Source organism: Euprymna scolopes, chromosome 35 (assembly GCF_053919585.1).
Source record: "Euprymna scolopes isolate OS-2025 chromosome 35, ASM5391958v1, whole genome shotgun sequence".
Lineage (NCBI taxonomy): Eukaryota > Metazoa > Mollusca > Cephalopoda > Sepiida > Sepiolidae > Euprymna > Euprymna scolopes.
Genome location: NC_136516.1, coordinates 60466972 through 60492529, shown reverse-complemented (window position 1 = coordinate 60492529; position 25558 = coordinate 60466972). Strand labels below are relative to the sequence as shown.

Below are 25558 nucleotides of genomic sequence, written 5' to 3'. Positions count from 1 at the left end.
TGCAACTTATTGATATCTGGAATACTACAGTGTATGAGGATTTTATGTCAAGTTTCCAAATCATGGCAGGCTATTTTTGATGGAATAACACTTTTTAAATAATATAATCTTCCATTTTCTTTAATATTGAATATAGGTCCATTTGGATACACCAACTGTGACTAGTTTATATTTGCGCCTTGTTTAATGACAACTTGTACAGAAAATATTTTAACGTTGGAATTAAAAAAGTATTTTCCAGAATACAAAAACGAAGTCCACCTTTATTATTTGTTTAGGAGATTTTATCATCGCCTTTCTTCAAAAAGATGTCATTTACTTGGCTACCATCAGCTAACTTCAGAAAGTAGTTCTGGGGGTTAAAGCAGAAATCAAAATTGATAAAATCAGATTCCTTTGTAATTATATGCACTGTTTCCTCACAATCAACTGTTTGTTGAAGTGTCAAACATACATGAAAATAAAAATTCACTAATGGAGCTCTCCACATTTTTGATGGAGTTCTCTTTGAAAATGTTGTATCTACATTGGAAACTTTTGTGGTTAGGTAGCCCACAATTATAGCAAATAATGCTCATCTTTTTCTTAGGAGAAAAATTGGTTTTTGAAAAGTTGTGGTTTTTATTCAGGGTAAAGGTACAATTTGATTTTGTTGGTTTTTGGTGGCCATTTTTAAATTTCATGATACTTGTAGATTCTTTATTTTCCTTACTATCTTTTCATGTTTTTCATAACTTTTTAGTACTACCTTGAATTAACTAAAAGTCATGAGTTTTTCTTTTTGAGTTATCACGGTTGTAAATATCTTAAAGTCACCATGGAAATCAATAGACTGTTACTAATAATCTCACCAGACATTTTTAATGAATTTGTTGTTTCAACCCCTATAATATAGTCTGTAGTCATCTCAGCTTCCATACATTCTAGAGACATTTTAGTTTTAGAAGAAACAAGAAATGCTGTTTCAAACAAAATGGTAATATCTATTCAGTAAAGCTTTGAGTTATAGTCAGTTTCCTTATGTCTTGATTTTAACTTTTGTGGGAAGTTTTTGAAGATTTGCAAAACTATACATTTTTAGAGAGGTTATTGTCTCAGGAATCAGAAAATCAATGTTTACATTTGCCCAGATGTGTATATGGCGGCCATATTGGAATTTACAAAATGGTGGCTGTAAAATGTACCTTTTGCAATATTTTGGCTTCTAAATAAACTGGAACACTGATTTTAACTGCTAAACCTAGATTTTCAGTGTCAAGGAAGCCAATGGTGGTAGTTATAAAGCAACAACATTTTTAACATTAATCCTTAGATACATAACTGGATCCAAACTGACCTTTTGTGGCTGTTTTATTGCAATATCTTTGTAATAAAAATATATATCATTTATAAATTCATATTCCAGCCGTTCCTAAAAAAAATCTTGCTTTTATATGACTAAGTAAAATTGTTAATTTACTTCTGATACTTTAAGAAATTGTAGTTTTATAGTTTTTGTATACTGCAAGACTCCATACGTGGATCCAAAATAACCAAACTGTGGCTGATATTTATTGCAGAAATTATTACAAAGACACACTCCTCCCATGTATGGGTTTAAATCCAATAAACAGGTAAAGTACAAGCCAAGCAGTGAATCAGCATCATTCAAATCACCTTGTGCACGAGAAAACCCTCAGATTCTGGGACTGGCACTGGCTGTCCACCATGACACATCAACAAGAATCTGATGGATCTTCTCAATGCTCATGGCTATGCTGTTTCACATGGCCATACCCTTCTCATGGAAACTGCTCTGGCAAAGGCTGTTGTAGAAAACACCAGAGCATACCAAGGACTCTGTGTAACACCATTTCTGAAGATGGGGATCTTTGTGTTTTTCGCAGTAGATAACACAGATTTTGCAGAGGATACTCCTGATCGGAAAGGAACCACCCACATAACCATCATGGCAGTGTACCAGAAAGTTGATCCTTCTAAAGAACCTGTTGCAGAACCTCTGATCATAGATGATGCAAAGAGTCTATCAGTCACACCCTATCTGTGTCTTCACTGTGACAAGCCAAAACCACAGCCTACCAAGTTTGCCATTAGAATCCTATCTGCTGACACAGCTTTGATGGGTTGTTTCATCTGCTTTATCCAGAATGAAATCCTGAGAAACTTCCAGCAAAATTCCAGACTGGGCAGGATACAATTCACTACTGTCTGAAAGCCTCCTCTTGACACAGGTTGGAGCCTTGCCACTACTCTGCTGACTGTGATTATACAAGCAAATCAGCTGAGGAAGTTGGCATTTGGAGAAGATCACTCAACATTACCTTTGATATGGCTCTATATGAGAAGGTGGTACAGCTCCTAGATGCCAGGCCTGACATGAAACAAATGGTTGTTCCCAGACTGGGTGAGCTGCATGTCATCATGGCTGCCCTCAAAGCACTTGGTGCCTCCATAGAGAACGCAGGCATAGATGATGCCTGGGTGGAAGCAGGTGTGTATGGTCTTGCCACGACAAGGCAAATCTTGAAATGCACACACTACAAATGAGCTCTCCATGCCCATATCTACTCATACATAGCACTCTATGAAATGGCTCTGGAGGAGTTCTTCAAGGACAACCCACAACTGAAAGATGTGTGCCTGATGGCAACAGGAGTAAAGCTGCCTGTTCTGAGGGTAAAGACACGAAGATTGAATCCGTGAAGCAAGTAAAACAGCACCCTCCTGGAAGCCTTGACCACTGCTGAGGTCATCACAGCATTCCAAAAATGGAAGGAACACAAATCCCAGAATGCAATGTTCAAAGCCATGATGAGGTACCTAGATTGGGTTGAAGCAATTCTGTTCTTTGTAACAGCAACTCGAAATGCTGACCTGGAACTCCATCTGCAAGCTGGAGAAGCAGTGAGTAAGTTGTTGTTTGCCATGGACCGTATCAAGTATAAGCAAATCTGGCCACGATACATCACAGATATTCATGACTTGAGGACCAATCATCCTCAGATGGGAGGAACTATGAGTAGGCAATGTATCAGTCACAAAAAGTGTCATTCCCTCTGTGTCTGTTGGGCAGATCATGCATGTGAACACCTGAACAAACTGATGAAGACTAGCTCTGGCATCATAGGCATCTCCAACAATTCCAATGGTAAACAGATTTTTTTCTGGTCACAGCAGAACTTTTACGTCTGTCAAAAGAATTCAAGAGTCAGTTTCACATGGAAACTGACAGAATCACAGAGCATCATGAGCTTGTCAAGAGGGTATATGGTACAGTGGACAAGATCAAGGAAGTCGTACTTAGCCATGGAAACCCCTTTATGACTAAAGTGGACAAGATGTTCAATGTTATCACTAATACCTACATCCTAGATGAGTATGTACCACACATCTTGAATGTTGACATCACTAGACAGAAGTTGTATAAGGATTACATGTCAGAGTGGATCAATGGAGATGTCAGCCTCTGGGCCCCTGTGAAGAAAGAGAACACCAAGATGTTCCTTTCTGGGAACAAGAAGATTACAGTGAAACTCAGACAATACTATGGATCTGAAGGAGACCAAGGACCTGTTTGCAAAGCTGATGGTACTTGCCAAGTCAAGCCAAGATATCAACCAGAAAGAGGCCATAGGAAACCATGAATTCATTCTGATACCCAAGGCACTGTTTGCTTCTGATGGAATAATTCTGCCATACCACAACAAGTCTAAATTAATCCATCTACAAGTGAAGACATGCTCCATGAAGACCATTCACCTCAAGTTGGAAGTTCTATCCACCAAAATGCAATGGATACAGAATTTACAGAGCCCACATTTATTGATCAGCCAAGTCAGAAGACAGCACTGGTGGCTGCCATGGTGGTTGTGCAGAAGCTAAGCAAGAAACCAAAAACAGTAGTGATTGTCAAGAATCTGCATAGCTGCTTCAACTAACACGAGATTATGATGAAATCATCCTCGTTTTCTGCACATACAGGGCAGATACTCCAAGGAGTGCAACCAGAGATAAATGAAGACCAGGAAAAGCTTCTATTCAGTATCAAGTCAGAGATGACATCAAACACATCCCAATGATTAGGTTCCTCTCCCATGACAAGATGAAAGCTGATCTGACTATCTTGCTGCCAAAACTCTATAATACAACAGGGGATCATCCAAGCTCATTATCACATCTACTTCTGGATACACTAGGAGCAACAAAGACTTGGTCTTTTAAGTAAATAACCATGAAGAAGCAGACACACTGCTAATCCATCAGGCTGTGCTGGCTTCACAGCGAAACCCACCTGATGCACAGTTGGTATTTTTTTCTCCAGATACGGATATTTTAGTGCTAGTCACAGCAAACAATGATCTATTACTGAAAAACACATCCATTTCTATGGCCTCTAGTGTTGTGCCAAATGAACCACTGTGGCGAGCTCTACGTAAAGAAAGGGCAAAGGCTTTACCAGCTTTTCATGCATTCACTGGGGCTGACAACACAGGGAGGTTTTCCCTTATAGGCAAGGCAACGTGGCTGCAGATCTACCTCAAAGCAAATGAAGATGTTATCAATGCTCTGCAGATTGTTATGGATGAAGCAGAAGTGACAATAGGAATGCTGTCAACACTGGAGATCTTCGTATGTGCAGCTTACTCACCCAAAGGTATCAACATCAAGACAATCTCTGAACTGCAATGGCATCTGTTCTGCAAGCATATGGCAGAAAGTGATAGGCTCCCTCCAACACCTGGAGCTGTGAAGCAGCAGATTTTGCGAGTCCATGTTCAAGCAAAGGCATGGGCACAAGCAGACATTGCTCTGAAGATTCCACAGCTGGATCCCCTGCAAAATGGGTACTTCAAGCAATTGGATGCTGTGGCAGGTCTCCCATTACTCAGGTCAACAACTGATCTCTGGTTTTGGTTGTGATCGTCTACCGGGAGTCCTCCACATGAATTCTCAACGTATCGGTGTTGAATTCTGCTGAAATGCAAAAGCAAAGCTTTGCATGCGTCGGAAAGAAAAGACAAAATCAGGATTTTCTAACGACGAAAAGTTAATTTTACAAAAGTTACAGATTTTTTACATATGTACATCATTCAGTTCACCAAAACATTTTAAGTTTCACAAATCTCTTTCTTCGTCACTGGATGGCTAGGCGGAGAGGTGGGAAGGTCCTTGGGCAAGTGTCGTTCTCTCGAAAACACCTGCTCAAAACACCTGGGCACTTGTTTTTATATTCAGGGACTGGTTGGGGTGCGACGGTCCATTCAACCAATCAGAGTTCAATACGTTTTCTGGGGAATTCCAGACCCAAATTGCGTGTGTGCAATTCAGCAATACATCCAAAGTTTTGTAATCCGAGACAAAAAATGAAATCATTTTCACACGACCTCAAGAGGTCAACCAGACCAAGAGGTCAACCAATTCAGAAAGCCCTCGTCTGAAACAGGTGTCTTCGAGGCTAAGATATGTCTGGCATCATTTCCACATTGTTCTGACATTTCCGGTCTCTTCATTTTCAAACAATAAAATTTTTGTCTGATTTTAATAATAAAACATGTTTGTTTTATTTCAAGTACTTTTGATCGGTCACCCGTCGTTGTCCGGGATTCAATTAACATTCAACAGACAATCGCAGTATATCTTAGCATATTTACCCGGCCTCCCTCAGGGCCTAGGGAAGGGGGGTCTCAACCTCCCCAATGGGGAGCAAATCGCTGCCTCAAATGGTCATGTTACATCCACCTCCCTTAGACATATTGCTTCGTATAGAACCAATAGGTCTAATCTTAACATACCGCTCCGCCCTTCTCAGCTTGCCACTAGGTTTCTCACGTCCCCTCTCTTCATCGTTGGTTTACCTGTCAAGAAAAGATAACATATACATAGTCTGATAGCCACCCTCCAACGAGGGTTCTCCCCCTTTTTCCATACAAAAGTCCACAAGAAAATCATTACAAAGGATTAAAGAAAATCCAAAGTTCATTGGAAGTAATAAAATACAGAAGTCCATGATTTATTCAGGGTCATTAAGTCTCTTTTTCTTTTCATCATGCATTATGAAATTGTTTGTTTGTTTCCTTTTTTTTCAATTTACAATAATAACTCAAAAAAAAAATTACCATTTATAAGTGTCACTCACAGATTTTTTTCAATTTGTGAATCCTGTATTTCTTAATTATCAACTTATTTAAAATTGTCATTCTTTTTTCTAAACTCCCCTAAACTAAAGAGTTATCTCCCCTGTTTTGTTTATTGTTTTCAAAAAAGTTACTCGGATTTTTTTCATCAAGGGTTTACAAGGGTTATTTCCCTGTTATTATTTTTCTTTTTTTTTCAGAAATTCAGTCACAATTTATAAGATTTTCTTTTCACAGTTTCAGTCACAATTCACAAGATTTTTTTTTTTTTTCTTTAACAGCACAGTCTCTTAATAGAAGGTATATAACCCTAATCAGGGTACTTAAGCACCCGCTTTTTACTGAACTGGGAGGTATTTCTCTCACCATAACAAGTTGCAGTGGAGGTTACTGTAGAGAAAATTTTGGTGTGACTGCAGTCATGGAAGCAGACTGCTAAGGGTGACATGTGCGAACTCGAAACCCGACCGACCAGACACAGAAAGGCGACAAATCATCAGGTTCAATCGCATCTTAATTTGCATGAATGAGATGGAGGTCTCGAGAACCGGACTGAACGTGTTAGAGTGGAGAATGTTGCCAAGAACCCAGTCCGTTTTTTTTTTTTCTGTTAGAGTTTCACCTTATAATTCACAGTTCAGCCCCTCATAAGCATCTTGTTGAATTGAGGACTTCTCACCTCCTTCAAGTTACTGATGGAATTTCTCTTGGCAATTCATAGCTCAGCGTCCTGCAAGAATTTTGATAAACAGAGAGAAAAGAAAAGAAATATTCGAGTCATCTTTCAGTGCTTTTGGATCTCGACGTCGGGAAGGTCTTTGGGGTGCACATCGGTCTCGTTTATGTCAGCACCAGGAATCACATTCTCCAGAATCACAGACGGTTTCAGACCAAAGTCTCTCTTGCCATCTGTGCAAACAGCCTCGAGATGCTTATCGCCTCATTTCCTCCTCACATTCGTTCTTTTTCAATATAAGCCAAAACACAAAATATAACTCAATCCCAGTTAAGCGCTAAAGCAAATAACTGAATTCCGATGAACAATTTGTTTCAATTTTTAAATCACACCCCTCACCCTCTCTTATTTTGCTGATACCAATTATCCAATTCTACTACAATAGTCAACTTCACGCACCCCTTTCTCTTTCTCTCTGACCAATTCGCTGATGCAGTCACAATTATTACTACTTATGACAGCGACAACACACACCTCCCTCATTCTCTCTCTAGCCAATTCGTTGATGCAGTCACAATTATGTTGTTATACACCTCTCTTTTTTTTTTCTCTCTTTTGCTATCACTGAGGCAGGGTACGCAGATTAACAAGCAGATCAGAAAAAAAAATCGCAAAAAAAAGGCAATGAAAAAAATTTTTTATGCCTATTAGCGTGGCCACATGGTTGAACACAGGAAACTTTAGGCGCCCTTTACCTACATGTTGATCTGGTAATGACGTCACGCTGTCATGTTCACCGGCCTCCTCTCTCGGTAGCCATAGTTAGACACAATGTTAGTTTTTAATGTGGAAGAAAAATCCAGCCCCCAAAAAGGGGCACTGTGGATTAAAACAAAAATTTAAATGGCCTCAATCTGGAAGGATTTCTTCTCCACTGACTGAGTACAGAACAAATGTAGTGCAGTATTAGAACAGATATTACAGTTTGCTCTTAGTCAAAAAGTATTGCAATGAAAAGTTATTACATAATGCAAGATCATATGAAGCAATAGCAAAATAACAAAACTTTTGTCAGAGTTGTGTTGAACTTTTGTAAATTAATATATTTTATTTGTTTCTAATTATTGTATTTGTAAATATTAATTTTTTCTTTTCTGATTACAGGATATGAAAAACTTTGTAACGAAAATGAGAACTTACCACAGCTAGTGTGTGTTATAACTGGTAAAATCTTGTTTTTAATTATTTTACATTTATTTTGAAGGACAGTCATTTGAATTAAATAAAATATCTAAAAAAAAAATATATTTCCATAATTGAAAAATGTTACAGTTGTTGTCATCATCTTGGTGTTTGCCATTTTCATACTGATTCAACTTATGTGTTCTGGCATTCTTTAAATGCCTTTTGTCGAATTTGATAATTAGAATTTCAAAGCCAACCTTTTATGTAACCTGGCTGGTATAGATGAATTTTGTGCCAGTTAACTTTTCCTTAAGTTTTTTTGTTTTGTTTTTTTTTTTACCAGGAATTGATTTTGCAATCTTTTGGCAGAATTTGCTATAAAATATCTTAATATCTTTATCCATTTAGCTAATTAATAAGATATGTATGATCAACATTTTTAAACCAAAATATGAGATAAAAATAATTCACCATAATTTTGCTGTATCTCATTTGGAAGCAATTTGTTTTAAATTTCTTGATCGTTGTGAATATCACAAATCACAATTTGAAGCATAAGAAAGGTATGCCATCATGTGTTATTATTAAATAACAGTAAAAAGAACTAAAATTCAAACAATTACTTGATTTTATTGGGGGTGGGGGTTACAGACTTAAAATATGAACTAAATAGAAACAAAAGTTTTTTTTCTCATTACCCCATACTTCAATTCGTATGTAAAAAGGAATTTAAAATAAAGGAGTGAAAATCTTATTTTCTGTAATTTAGTCCAAGATAATTTTCATGTCATAGTAATGAACATATCTAAACATTACAAAAAATAAAAAGTTAGAAAATTAATTATTAATGAAAAATGTTTTCGAAAACAATTAGAAAAGATTAAGTGTTTTCAACTGGCCTAAGATTTTCAGTTTTCAGAAAATAATTACCTCCATTGTTAGAATTCAAACTCTTCGGTTCCTTTTTTTTAGCAAAACTCAGTTTTTGCTAATTGTCTTCAAAAGATATTTTCATTAATAATTAATTTTTTACCGTATTGTTTTTCTATAATTTTTGCATATATTCATTACTGCGACATAAAAATTAATTTTTTGAATTTCGCTATTATAACGAAGAAGTGCCAATTTTTCTTTTTGTTCCAAATTCAGAGGCCTTTCCAAAAATAAAAATAGCAATACCATACCTTTTTTTCATTAGATCGAATAAACTCAAATCCATCATTATTTAAAAGAGCATAAAAACCAAAGAAATAATATTTTTAGTTTTTTTAAAATTGACCCATTAAAACTGGAGTTATGACCATTCAAAGTATCAAAAAATGTGTGGTTCACTGGACATTTGCCTTAAGTCAATCCTATTCAAATGCATGTAAGCTTGTGACTGAAAATGGTAGGAAATTTGCACAATTTACAGACTAACCCATCTTTAAAAGCTGTATCTTCAGATCTTTTTAAGATATTATGATGAAATTTGGAACGAAATATCATAATACCATAAAGGTTCAGTTGGCTTTACTTACAACCATCTCACTTGGTAACTTACGGACTAATTAGCATATTTAATTTTCATTTTAATGACTTTAATAGAAGTAGAAACATCATAAAACAACTAAGAAATATGGTTAGTAAGTCTTTATCATTATAGGAAGTATTTTTCTGATGAACATTATCATTTGCCATTATAACATCATCAAAAATCCAAGATGGCAACAGGGAAATCCGAAATGGTCACCACAACACAATTCAAAGAAATTATAAGCAAAATATGGCTTGTAGCATATCAAATTAAAGGAGATTTTGTACAGATCAGAATTATGCTTTGAAGTACATTAAACTAATTAGCATAATTAAGTTTCATTTTAACGGCTTTAAATAGAAGCATCATAAAAACAGTTGATAAAATGGGCTTTATCATCATGCGAAATATTATTCTGATTGACATTATCATTTGTCATCAATACACTGTGAAAAATTCAAGATGGCAATCAGGAAATCCAAGATGGTTACCATGACACGATTCAAAGAAATTATTAACAAAATATGGCTTGTAGCATATCAAATGAAAGGAAATTTTGTACAGATTACAATTATAAGGTTTTCAAGTACATTAAACTAAATAGAATAATTAAATTTCATTTTAACGACTTCAAGTTACTGTGACAGTTATCAGGTGAGTTTCTATCACTATTTTGTATAATTTTTTATTTTTAAGTCATTGTCGAGACTTCAAGAGACATCGCTGCCATTTTTTCTTGTTCTCATGTAACACTCGACACTACTTGTTTTTTGAACAGAATAAACATTTACAACACCAAAAATTTATCGAGGTAGGTAGAAGAGTAACTTGCCTTTGGTAACATTTATTTGTTATATGACCACTTTTTTATGCCTTTGTGGATTGCAAAACAAACCCAATAAATGTTATCATAGGCAAGGTAAGTTATTCTTTTACTTAACTGGATAAGTAGTTTGTGTGTTTTAACTCATTTAAAGGCATTTGTTACTCAAATAAAAAAGTGGTCATTATCGGTCATTCTTTTTCTAATAATTTAATTTTAAAAAGATATTCTTTTCCTTTCCATAACTAAAACTTGTCTAAATAATAAAAATAAAATGAATACTGTATGTTCGTAAGACAGCTGACAAACACTTGTTTACAGATTTTTTTTTGTGCACGTCATGACACAATAATTCTCATGTTCATATGCATCATTATTTCTATCGATGAATGCATAAGAGTTTTTATTCAATTCTTTTCCAATTTTAGGATAAAAGAAATTAATATTTTCGCTATTAATTAGCGTTTGAACACAGTTTCTATCTTTACTTACCTTTGTACTACAAAGCGTCAACTTTAAGATATTCTAACTTTTGACGTGTTGTGTTCAAATTCCGTTGTAAAGACAATTCTTTTCCCTAATTAGCTAAAACAATTAGAAATGTCGATGGGTACAACTTCCACTTCGAGTATTTATGTGAAGTGAACACACCCCGGCCACTTATTTGCAAAAGTCACCTACCGGAAGCAGGCATGCTATGCTGGCATGTTTCATTGTTAATAGTCGGATTTAAGCAGCAATTTCTTTGAATATACAAATCACAACAAATATGCAACACATGTAAAATTGCAACATATGAAACACATGTAAAATTGCAACATATGAAACACATGTAAAATTGCAACATATGCAACACATGTAAAATTGCAACATATGCAACACATGTAACATTGCAACTATGCAACACATGTAAAATTGCAACATATGCAACACATGTAAAATTGCAACACATGTAAAATGGCAACATATGCAACACATCTAAAATGGCAACACATGTAAAATTGCAACATATGCAACACATGTAAAATGGCAACATATGCACCACATGTAAAATTGCAACATATGAAACACATGTAAAATGGCAACATATACAACACATGTAAAATTGCAACATATGCAAAATTGCAACATATGCAACACACGTAAAATTGCAACATATGCAACACATGTAAAATGGCAACATATGCAACACATGTAAAATGGCAACATATGCAACACATGTAACATTGCAACATATGCAACACATGTAACATTGCAACATATGTAAAATGGCAACATATGCAACACATGTAAAATTGCAACATATGCAACACATTTAAAATTGCAACACATGTAAAATTGCAACATATGAAACACATGTAAAATTGCAACATACGCAACACATATAAAATTGCAACATATGCAACACATGTAAAATTGCAACATATCCAACACATGTAAAATGGCAACATATGCAACACATGTAAATGCAACATATGCAACACATGTAAAATTGCAACATATGCAACACATGTAAAATTGCAACATATGCAACACATTTAAAATTGCAACACATGTAAAATTGCAACCTATGCAACACATGTAAAATTGCAACATATGCAACACATGTAAAATGGCAACATATGCAACACATGTAACATTGCAACATATGTAAAATGGTAACATATGCAACACATGTAAAATTGCAACATATGCAACACATGTAAAATGGCAACATATGCAACACATTTAAAATTGCAACACATGTAAAATTGCAACATATGCAACACATGTAAAATTGCAACATATGCAACATATGTAAAATGGCAACATATGCAACACATGTAACATTGCAACATATGTAAAATGGTAACATATGCAACACATGTAAAATTGCAACATATGCAGCACATGTAATATTGCAACATATGCAACACATGTAAAATTGCAACATATGCAACACATGTAACATTGCAACATAGGTAAAATTGCAACACATGTAAAATTGCAACATATGCACCACATTTAAAATTGCAACATATGCAACACATGTAAAATGGCAACATATGCAACACATGTAAAATTGCAACATATGCAACACATGTAAAATTGCAACATATGCAACACATGTAAAAATGCAACATATGCAACACATGTAAAATTGCAACATACGCAACACATGTAAAATTGCAACATATGCAACACATATAAAATGGCAACATATGCAACACATGTAAAATTGCAACATATGCAACACATGTAAAATGGCAACATATGCAACACATGTAAAATTGCAACATATGCAACACATGTAAAATGGCAACATATGCAACACATGTAACATTGCAACATATGCAACATATGTAAAATTGCAACATATGCAACATATGTAAAATTGCAACATATGCAACACATGTAAAATGGCAACATATGCAACATTGCAACATATGCAACACATGCAACACATGTAAAATTGCAACATATGCAACACATGTAAATGCAACATATGCAACACATGTAAAATTGCAACATATGCAACACATGTAAAATGGCAACATATGCAACACATGTAAAATTGCAACATGTAAAATTGCAACATATGCAACACATGTTTCAGTAGAAGGCTTTTCGGCATATAGAGGCCATTACAGTGAAGGGGTGGGATTTTGTTGCTAAATGGGCTTGGTGGAAGTATGTATGTCAAGAAGATAGAAAATACAATGAGTTCATCAGAGCATATTCCCTTAAAATATTTGTAAAACAGGCATAGGGATGCATCATTGCAGCAACAGCATAGAGACTGGAGCTTAGTTGACAATGTAAGACCTATTAGATTGGAGACTTTTTTGGACCCTGTTCAAGAAGGAGAGACTATGGTGGATGCGCCAGCCCAGACGTGACAACAATACTCCAAGCATGGGCGAATAGTGGCTTTGTAGAGGTACAGAATATTCTCAGGTGTGAGTAATTTTCTAGCACGGTAGAGGAGGCCACCTTCTTTGCAGCAGCCTTGGCAATGTCCTTAATGTATTTGTTCTCACTCATGTTGCCTGTGAATGTTAAGCCAAGAATTTGAAGAAAGAGCTCTCAGGTAGTGTGTTATTAGTAGGGCTATGACAACAGCATATTCTTTTCATTGTTTTGACTCTCAAGTATATAACCGACACACTTAGACACAGTTAATCAACCAAGAACCACACCACTCTATATAAAAGCATATATGATATCAATGGATAACACACTCTGGAATCCAAACAATGAAAAGAATATGCTGTTGTCCTAGCCCTAGTCATACCTATTACCTGATTGTAATTGTTAAAGGAAAGAAGCAAAGTTTTAGTAGCATTAAATGTTACCAACCATTTATGACCCTATTTCACTACAGACTGGGGATCGTTTTTTAAGGATTCTGCCATTCAACCGTTTTGCCCTTCATGCCTATTATACAGCATTGTATCATCAGCAAATATACCTATCTCAGTCACAATGTTATCAGAGAGATCGTTTATGAATATCAGGAATAATAGAGGTCTCCGAGATACTTCTGCATTATTATGCTGTTTGAATATATGTCCAAGTACAACCTGGATTTTCCTCTTGTCGAAGAAGGATCTAATTATATTTAACATTCATCCAGCAATACCATAAGATTTAATTTTCATTAGAAGCACTTGATGCCAGACTTTGTCAATGGCTTTGAATATATCAAGGACTACAGCCCCACCTTATCCAAGATGACTGTTAAAACATCTACAGTAGAACAGTATGAACAGTATCCAGAGTTTGCACAGACTGTAGAAGTCCTTGAATTTTGACTTTTGCCATGAAAAGATTTTATTTGTATTATTAGCTTGAAAATATGGAAAATGTCTTGAAAAGATTTTATTTCTATTATTACCTTGAAAATATGGAAAATGTCTTGAAAAGATTTTATTTCTATTATTAGCTTGAAAATATAGAAAATGTCTTGAAAAGATTTTATTTCTATTATTAGCTTGAAAATATGGAAAATGTCTTGAAAAGATTTTATTTCTATTATTAGCTTGAAAATATGGAAAATGTCTTGAAAAGATTTTATTTCTATTATTAGCTTGAAAATATGGAAAATGTCTTGAAAAGATTTTATTTCTATTTTTACCTTGAAAATATGGAAAATGTCTTGAAAAGATTTTATTTCTATTATTAGCTTGAAAATATGGAAAATTTCTTGAAAAGATTTTATTTCTATTATTAGCTTGAAAATATGGAAAATGTCTTGAAAAGATTTTATTTCTATTATTAGCTTGAAAATATGGAAAATGTCTTGAAAAGATTTTATTTCTATTTTTACCTTGAAAATATGGAAAATGTCTTGAAAAGATTTTATTTGTATTTTTACCTTGAAAATATGGAAAATGTCTTGAAAAGATTTTATTTCTATTATTACCTTCAAAATATGGAAAATGTCTTGAAAAGATTTTATTTCTATTAGCTTGAAAATATGGAAAATGTCTTGAAAAGATTTTATTTCTATTATTACCTTGAAAATATGGAAAATGTCTTGAAAAGATTTTATTTGTATTATTACCTTGAAAATATGGAAAATGTCTTGAAAAGATTTTATTTCTATTATTAGCTTGAAAATATGGAAAATGTCTTGAAAAAATTTTATTTCTATTATTAGCTTGAAAATATGGAAAATGTCTTGAAGGGCCTGTAAAATTCTATTTATCTCCAGTTAAAATTTGAGTCGAAAGATTAAAAATAAAATTGAAATAAATACTATTAAATTATTTTTTAAGTATTAATGAAAATACCATTAACATACATTTTAAATAGTGAAAATAAAATTTAAGTACATTGTTTTGAAATGGCAGAGTATTGTGGATACAAGAATTATGTCCTATTATTACAAAACTACCATAACTCCGGGGGAAGGGGGCTAATTTTCAATTCAATTATCATATTTTTTTTTTTGGGGGGGGGGGTCAAATCTCCCTCTATTTTTGCTTTCATTTATTTAATTTTTTTAAGGGGGAGGAATAGTAGCAGCCACCATAAATAAAAATGACTTTCCTTGTGTGAATGGGACTCTCCATTGGTGAATTCCTCCTTCCCAAAAAATTGTGATAGCCTAAAATGTGGCCATCCAGGTAAAAAAAAAATTGACAAAATGGCAACCATCTTGGTTTGAAATTTAAAAGCCGTAAAGAGAGTTAATATTTGGGATGAAATGAAAAACAATTGAAGCTATTAAAAAATACCAAAAAATGGTGCAGATTGCACATTTTTAACTTTTAATGGTTATGGTAACATTTATTGAATATCCTACTTTTAACATTTTTTTTAAATCGCTGTGCATTGTAAAACAAATCCCAAATTCTGTTTTGAAAACTTGAACTTTGTCTGTAGAAGGCCTTGAAAAACTTTGAAAACCCCTGTAAAATGGACATTGAATATCTGTATAAACCTTGTTATTACCTAAATCCATACTGCTGTCAAAGAGAAGATTATTTTTTGCAAGGTGGTGGACTGGTACTTGATTGATTGATGAGTTAAAGATTTAGGAGACCGATGGGTCAGGTCAGTTCTTTCAGCATAATTCTTGTAAATTGGTACCAGGAAATTTTTCAGCTATTAGGATAGAAAGATTCAGCAAAACATTTGTTGTAGAGTTTGGAAAGTATTGAGGCTAGCTCAGCTAAGCATTCTTAATTAGTATAACAGAGACGAAATCGGGCTCACACGCTTTTGAGGTGTCCAAGTTTTTTATGATATCATGGACATGTGAAAGGGTGATTTTTAGATCATCAAGTGTGGCTTCTGTTGGCATAGTGACATTTGGAAGTGAGTTGTTTGTTGGGTATAAAGTGGAGTTGGAGGCGAATCATCAAGGAAACAATGCAAATTTTTTAGTTGTTGTGCAAGTAACATCCTGATTGTCTTTTCTTTACTGCACTATTATAAATTAAAAAAAAATCACAAGTTTCTATTTTCTGCAGCTTTACACGTTTTCTGGTTATTTCAGCATTTTGAGTTGTAAGTCATTTTAGTTTTAGAAGAAAAATTTGGTTCCAAACAAAATGGCAGTTTTAATCCAGAGAAGATTTGAATTGTAAAAAATGAAGATGGAAAATAGAGTTTCCGGTCGATAATCCAATTCGAAGAAGTCTTCCTTCCCGTATGAAGACAAAAAACTTTGTGAGAATTCTTAAGAGCCCAGTATATTTATGGATTTATGCTGCTTCTGATTAATTGATAGCAGAGCGTGACACCATTACACATCCTATCACCCCTGTCTATAAATAGAACCTTCCAATATTTTATAATCATACCCTTAGTAAAGCAAAAATATTGCAATTGGCTGTCGCTATTTCACTCTTACAATTATTTCTAGCATCTATATATTGTTGCTCATTTGTATTTGACTTATGACAAACCAGTAGAATGACTGCTGCCTTTGTGTAATGGCAGCTGTACAATTTGAAGTGAACCGTTGGGGAGAGTGGGGCTTGCTACAATACTTCTGTATGGGAACATGTGCTTCAATGTCTGCTTTGCACTATTTGGTTGTCTCACTGGCATACTGTTCAGCAGGAAGAGAAATAGAGTATCTCTGATGTGTTCTCTGTCAACCCTTTTGTAGTACGTTATTGTTTTTAGCAACCACTCCTCAACTTCGGGTTGTGATTTAAGGGTGATCACAAGGTGGTTAGCATTTCTGGGTGACATTTATCATACAATCCTCAGATACTGTGTGTAAAGGTCTAGAAGTGAAGCTTTCTGATCTTCAAGATCTGGGAGGCGAATCGGGAATATGATTGTCTATTTAAGAGAATGAGTTATAAACTATGAGTACAACATCCAGCCGTGTTACTCAAAGAGCAAAGCCAAGTACATTAAAGTCACCAAACATATGCACTTGGGTATTAGTGCCTAAGGAGAGTGCTGCATTTCTACTGTCAGAGACATGGTCGATTAGGGTACAGTCCTGATTCAAGGGAGAATAGTAGAGAAAAAAAAAGTAACTAGTGCAGTGTGAAAAGTCTAAAGAACATGAAGACCTGATCATCTGATTCTAAATTATGCTGCCTAATCTTGAGGCGCTATTGCTACACAATATAAACTCCAAGTTCATGCATATATCTGTCCGAGTCTTTATGGCAGAGAGGGAGGTATCCTGTCATGTTAAAGCAGTTATAGGGAATTGAGAAGTGTAGGCTTGTTTCATTTAATGCTAAAATATCTGGGAAGTTTACTAGGAGAAAAGATTCTACATCATCTAAGCTACTAATAAACCCATGGATATTTGTGAATGAAAGCCTCAGGAGAGGAGGTGAATTGGTTTTTTGTTTGGATGGTTGTCTGGCTTGATCATAATTTTGTTTGGGGTTTCATTTAATTTCATATTTGTTTGGAATGTCTTCAAGTATAAGTTCCAGTTGGGAGTGTGTTTTTGTTTTGAATGATATGATAGTCCAGGTTGGGGGTAGTGTTGAGCAAAGTGGGCCAGTTTTGATGCCAAATATGCATACAAAGTCTTGTCCAGATGGTTTTGGCTTTGAGAAACACCACTGGCGATAACTACAGAGTCCCTTTCCATGCACAACATGGCACTACAACTATCCAATATTATACAATTAATGATAGAGCAGCTGCCCTAAGGTTCTTGTACTGTCAGTCAGAAACAGCACACAAACTGTCAAACCTGTATCCTCAACCTCTCAGACAAAAGCAGCTTAGATCAGTCAAGTGAACATAAGTGGTATGAAAGCACACCCAGTTTGCTTAGTTTGTGAGAGAAAGAAATTGGGAATAGGGAGAGGCAGTCATTGTCTGAGTCAGGAAACAAGGCCAAGCACATTTGTGATGAGTCCCTGATATTGTACTTCTGTGCCTGGCTAATAGACAAAGAAGGAGTGTGAAAGCCAGATGATAGAAAGGGCCTACCTCCTCCTTAAGCAGTTCAGGTTTGCAAATCGGATAATTTGCTCAAATTACCAGCTCTAGGAAGGCTGTCAATCAGGTGTAAAGAGGCCTCCCTATCTCCTGTTTTGGCACAGTGACATATGGGGTCGGTAGCACAGATCAACAGGACCATCACACAGAAGAGTAGCCATACACCTGGATTCTAGAACAGGTATTTTTATGCCTTTGCATAGCTGGATAAAATAATAAGTGTCTTACTAAAATAAAGTTTTGCTCTCTTCTAAATAAATTAGCATAAAATTAAAGATAGATTCCTCTCTAACAATAGATAGAAATGGTGTATCTATTAAGCATAAGGAGCAAACCAATCTGTCTTTAGTAATTAATTTGTTTTAAAATAAATGAATAAAAATCACTGAATAATGTAAGGAAAATACAAAGCAAAAAATAAAAGAAATAGTAGAATTAGATTTACATAAATAATAGTTTCATACAAAACAAATAGAGAAAATGTACTTAGAATCATTTGAGCTACCCTTGGTAGTTTAACTAGCAGAAAACTGGCTCCACTTGAAATAAGTTTGAGGATATACAAAGATACTATCTATTGGAGAAAAGAAAGGAAGGGTGTTCTTTTGAACAGCCGGTAAGATTTTTTTCCCTTCTTTCTTTTTTTTTTATTGATTGGAATGCTAACTTTTCAATTTTTTTAAAATTCAATTCAATTTAATTTTAAAGCATACATCTTGTTTTCCAAAAGATATGAATGCTAGAAAATAATTGCATGTTTTTAAAATTCTCGGTCTTTTCTACACACACACACACCCACATATATATATATATAGGGTGGTCTCCCTCCTTCTGCAGCCTTGGACTCTGCTATTGGCCAGCATTTGGTTGACAACCCGTGCTGTGCCGATAGATATAAAATAGATTGGTTCGAGGTGCTACATAGAGCGGACTCCAAAAACCATTTAAAGATTTTGGAGGCCGTCTCTATCGCGGTGCGTCAACCTTCTTTGTGCCGGCAAAAAGAAACATCAAACGCATTGTTTCTCTTTGGGGAACTTTGAATTTTTTCTCCCGCTTTTTTTTTTTTTTTTCTGCCTCGTTGTGCCAATATTTTTAATCGTTTTTAAACGTAAATAAATTTAATTAATGTCCCCGTACGTTGGCACATTTAATAAGTTCCCCAATAGAACTCTTTATTTTCGTTACAATATTATTTAGATTGTTATCGATTTACTCCTGACGAGATGATAGCCGAAAGAGCTCTCGAGAAACTTCCGCCTAGTATTTTATTTAAAACTATATACAAATTCTGTACCTCTAAACATTTATTTATATATATATATATATATATATATATATATATATATATATATATACCTTTACTGTTGATAATTGTTGGTTCCCATATTGTATTTAATTTTATACTAGTTTTAAGGTTCCAAGCATTGTCCACATATACATGTGGTTCAGTTGTTAAAAGTGGTTAATAATCAGTTATTAAATAATGAAATTTCCATGTTTTTCATTAATGCTTCTTTAATTATAATTTAAATTATAGTATACCACTGCACTCCTCTCTCTAAAATTAAGATTTAAAAAATGGTAACAACCAGAATTAGAAAAAGTGTGAAATATTAAATTTAATCTGTTTAGTTAATTTAGTTTGAATTTCATGTATTTCACTTATGCTTTAGTTCACTAAAATATTTTTATTAAAAAAAGTGTTTCTATCTGTCATAAGTGTAATTTGTGTATCTAGTATGAAAATTCTGCTGAAGATTATCATTAAGTATTGTCTGTTGTGATTAAAATATAATCTTTATTCAAAAGTTTCTATTGAAAATTTGATTTTCATTGTTTTAGACTTTTCTTCACAAATAAAAACTTTGGTTTTAAAGTCAAAGCTTTGTATATTTATCATTTATCAGTATGTAATCTTAAAAATGTGAACTCCTTATAAATTTTTTGATTAAACAAATTGTTTTATAAAGGTGGAAAATAGCTTAACTTTTTCATAAATAAAATTTAAAAAAAAATTTTTTCAGAAATTTTATGATTTTAAATACATGAATTTCTTGAAAAAAAACTCAATGATAACAATTTTATGAAATCATTTCTACCATGTTTAACTTCTAGGTAAAGGCCTCTGGAAACATTACTATGAAAAAGAATTAGGACAGAAAGAGTGGAAAAATATATCTTTTTGTCTGCCATGGCTTGAAGCAGAAGATTATCCAGTTCTTTTAGGTAAGACATTTTGATTATGAATATATAGCCATCTTTGTATATAGATAAAAATTTCCAGACAGATTTGTAATATAGAAACTATGAATTGTAATTTTGTTTGAATTTTGAGATGAGGGGTTCTACCATTCAGGTTACATGGCTTTTCAGATAATCAATCTCATCAATGTTACAATTTCTATTATGATTTGTACCATCTGAATTTCTTTTGCTTCATTTATGGTGATGTTTTTCCTGCATTAAAATAGGATTATTATTTTGATGTTTCTTATCTACTTACATATCAGCATATAATCAACAGCAGTCATATTTATGGGAAAAACTTCACAGTAAATGCACAATTAACCTGAAGAAAGATGGAGTAAAAATATAAGTATTGAAGCATCTATGAACTGATCTTGTGTTTGGAAATAAATCAGGCATCTGTAAAATGTAGGGGTGTTAACTCTTAATTATTTTATAAATATGTATTTCATTAGTTTCTTAAGACAAACATATGCTTATTTGGCCATCTTGTTTTTCTTTTTTCTCAGAATAATTATAACGTCTTATTTTTTTACCATTGAAACACAGGTACTAGTGTGATTGCAAGAGTTATGAGTGGATGGAGTAAATTCAGTGTCGGTCATTACTAACCATTATCATTACTAACCAGCAGAGCATTATCACTGTTGACAAAGAAAAGATTCAATCAGGCATGTGCACACAGTTCAATGATGTATGAGAGTGGCAGTGGAAGTTGAGGATGTGTTGCATGGAGAGAAAAGATATGAGAATGATACAATGGATGTATAATGTGAGTCTTAAAGACAAGTTTAGCGAAAATCAAATCTGAATTGTATAGAGAGATGAGTGTGTGACAGAATGGATGAGAGTTCTTTGATTAGTAAATGTAAGTTAAGGTAGTGGGTCCAGTTCACAAAGGAAAAAACAGAAGTTGAGAGAAAGAGGGATATGACAGAGAAGGATTAGTTTGGAAGTTAATTTCTTAAAGCTGTTCAGCATGTAAAATGGACATTTAGTTGAATAAGATGATTATGAACATCATGATTGTCTAGACATTTAGTTAAATAAGATGATTATGAACATCATGATTGTCTAGATATTTAGTTAAATAAGATGATTATGAACATCATGATTGTCTAGATATTTAGTTGAATAAGATGATTATGAACATCATGATTGTCTAGACATTTAGTTGAATAAGATGATTATGAACATCATGATTGTCTAGACATTTAGTTAAATAAGATGATTATGAACATCATGATTGTCTAGATATTTAGTTAAATAAGATGATTATGAACATCATGATTGTTTAGACATTTAGTTGAATAAGATGATTATGAACATGATTATTGTCTAGAGATTTAGTTGAATGAGATGATTATGAACATGATGATTGTCTAGACATTTAGTTGAATAAGATGATTATGAACATGATGATTGTCTAGACATTTAGTTGAATAAGATGATTATGAACATGATGATTGTCTAGACATTTAGTTGAATAAGATGATTATGAACATGATGATTGTCTAGACATTTAGTTGAATAAGATGATTATGCATATGATGATTGTCTAGAAATTTAGTTGAATAAGATGATTATGAATATGATGATTGTCTAGACATTTAGTTGAATAAGATGATTATGAACATGATGATTGTCTAGACATTTAGTTGAATAAGATGATTATGAACATGATGATTGTCTAGACATTTAGTTGAATAAGATGATTATGAACATCATGATTGTCTAGATATTTAGTTGAATAGATTATTATGAACATGATGATTGTCTAGACATTTAGTTGAATAAGATGATTATGAACATGATGATTGGCTAGACATTTAGTTGAATAAGATGATTATGAACATGATGATTGTCTAGACATTTAGTTAAATAAGATGATTATGCACATGATGATTGTCTAGATATTTAGTTAAATAAGATGATTATGAACATGATGATTGTCTAGCCATTTAGTTGAATAAGATGATTATGAACATGATGATTGTCTAGACATTTAGTTGAATAAGATGATTATGAACATGATGATTGTCTAGACATTTAGTTAAATAAGATGATTATGAACATCATGATTGTCTAGATATTTAGTTGAATAGATGATTATGAACATCATGATTGTCTAGACATTTAGTTGAATAAGATGATTATGAACATGATGATTGTCTAGACATTTAGTTGAATAAGATGATTATGAACATGATGATTGTCTAGACATTTAGTTAAATAAGATGATTATGAACATCATGATTGTCTAGACATTTAGTTGAATAGATGATTATGAACATGATGATTGTCTAGATATTTAGTTAAATAAGATAATTATGAACATGATGATTGTCTAGACATTTAGTTGAATAAGATGATTATGAACATCATGATTGTCTAGACATTTAGTTAAATAAGATAATTATGAACATGATGATTGTCTAGACATTTAGTTGACTAAGATGATTATGAACATCATGATTGTCTAGACATTTAGTTGAATAAGATGATTATGAACATAATGATTGTCTAGACGTTTAGTTGAATAAGATGATTATGAACTTGATGATTGTCTAGACATTTAGTTGAATAAGATGATTATGAACATGATGATTGTCTAGACATTTAGTTGAATAAGATGATTATGAACATCATGATTGTCTAGATATTTAGTTAGATAAGATGATTATGAACATGATGATTGTCTAGACATTTAGTTGAATAAGATGATTATGAACATGATGATTGTCTAGACATTTAGTTGAATAAGATGATTATGAACATGATGATTGTCTAGACATTTAGTTAAATAAGATGATTATGAACATCATGATTGTCTAGATATTTAGTTGAATAGATGATTATGAACATCATGATTGTCTAGACATTTAGTTGAATAAGATGATTATGAACATGATGATTGTCTAGACATTTAGTTGAATAAGATGATTATGAACATGATGATTGTCTAGACATTTAGGCAAATAAGATGATTATGAACATCATGATTGTCTAGATATTTAGTTGAATAGATGATTATGAACATGATGATTGTCTAGATATTTAGTTGAATAGATAATTATGAACATGATGATTGTCTAGACATTTAGTTGAATAAGATAATTATGAACATGATGATTGTCTAGACATTTAGTTGAATAAGATGATTATGAACATGATGATTGTCTAGACATTTAGTTGAATAAGATGATTATGAACATGATGATTGTCTAGACATTTAGTTGAATAAGATGATTATGAACATGATGATTGTCTAGACATTTAGTTGAATAAGATGATTATGCATATGATGATTGTCTAGAAATTTAGTTGAATAAGATGATTATGAATATGATGATTGTCTAGACATTTAGTTGAATAAGATGATTATGAACATGATGATTGTCTAGACATTTAGTTGAATAAGATGGTTATGAACATGATGATTGTCTAGACATTTAGTTGAATAAGATGATTATGAACATCATGATTGTCTAGATATTTAGTTGAATAGATTATTATGAACATGATGATTGTCTAGACATTTAGTTGAATAAGATGATTATGAACATGATGATTGTCTAGACATTTAGTTGAATAAGATGATTATGAACATGATGATTGTCTAGACATTTAGTTAAATAAGATGATTATGAACATGATGATTGTCTAGATATTTAGTTAAATAAGATGATTATGAACATGATGATTGTCTAGCCATTTAGTTGAATAAGATGATTATGAACATGATGATTGTCTAGACATTTAGTTGAATAAGATGATTATGAACATGATGATTGTCTAGACATTTAGTTAAATAAGATGATTATGAACATCATGATTGTCTAGATATTTAGTTGAATAGATGATTATGAACATCATGATTGTCTAGACATTTAGTTGAATAAGATTATTATGAACATGATGATTGTCTAGACATTTAGTTGAATAAGATGATTATGAACATGATGATTGTCTAGACATTTAGTTAAATAAGATGATTATGAACATCATGATTGTCTAGATATTTAGTTGAATAGATGATTATGAACATGATGATTGTCTAGATATTTAGTTGAATAGATAATTATGAACATGATGATTGTCTAGACATTTAGTTGAATAAGATTATTATGAACATCATGATTGTCTAGACATTTAGTTGAATAAGATGATTATGAACATGATGATTGTCTAGACATTTAGTTGAATAAGATGATTATGAACATGATGATTGTCTAGACATTTAGTTGAATAAGATGATTATGAACATCATGATTGTCTAGATATTTAGTTGAATAAGATGATTATGAACATCATGATTGTCTAGATATTTAGTTAAATTAGATGATTATGAACATCATGATTGTCTAGACATTTAGTTGAATAGATGATTATGAACATGATGATTGTCTAGACATTTAGTTGAATAAGATGATTATGAACATCATGATTGTCTAGACATTTAGTTGAATAAGATGATTATGAACATGATGATTGTCTAGATATTTAGTTGAATAAGATGATTATGAACATCATGATGGTCTAGACATTTAGTTGAATAAGATGATTATGAACATCATGATGGTCTAGATATTTAGTTAAATAAGATGATTATGAACATGATGATTGTCTAGACATTTAGTTGAATAAGATGATTATGAACATGATGATTGTCTAGACATTTAGTTGAATAAGATGATTATGAACATGATGATTGTCTAGACATTTAGTTAAATAAGATGATTATGAACATGATGATTGTCTAGACATTTAGTTGAATAAGATGATTATGAACATGATGATTGTCTAGACATTTAGTTGAATAAGATGATTATGAACATGATGATTGTCTAGACATTTAGTTGAATAAGATGATTATGAACATCATGATTGTCTAGATATTTAGTTAAATAAGATGATTATGAACATGATGATTGTCTAGACATTTAGTTGAATAAGATGATTATGAACATGATGATTGTCTAGACATTTAGTTGAATAAGATGATTATGAACATCATGATTGTTTAGACATTTAGTTGAATAAGATGATTATGAACA

The 25558-nt window shown here is 32.9% G+C and overlaps 1 protein-coding gene across 4 annotated transcripts in view; it reads left to right on the top strand.

Moving 5' to 3' along the window:
- LOC145259874 (chitobiosyldiphosphodolichol beta-mannosyltransferase-like) overlaps positions 1 to 25558 on the top strand; it is a 432123-nt gene that overhangs the window by 175795 nt on the left and 230770 nt on the right. For all 4 annotated transcript variants that reach the window (XM_080117752.1, XM_080117753.1, XM_080117749.1 and 1 more), the window contains exons 10-11: positions 7975 to 8034; positions 20370 to 20480. In XM_080117752.1, coding sequence (XP_079973878.1) covers positions 7975 to 8034; positions 20370 to 20480 — 171 coding nt within the window. The remainder of the gene's footprint in view (positions 1 to 7974; positions 8035 to 20369; positions 20481 to 25558) is intronic.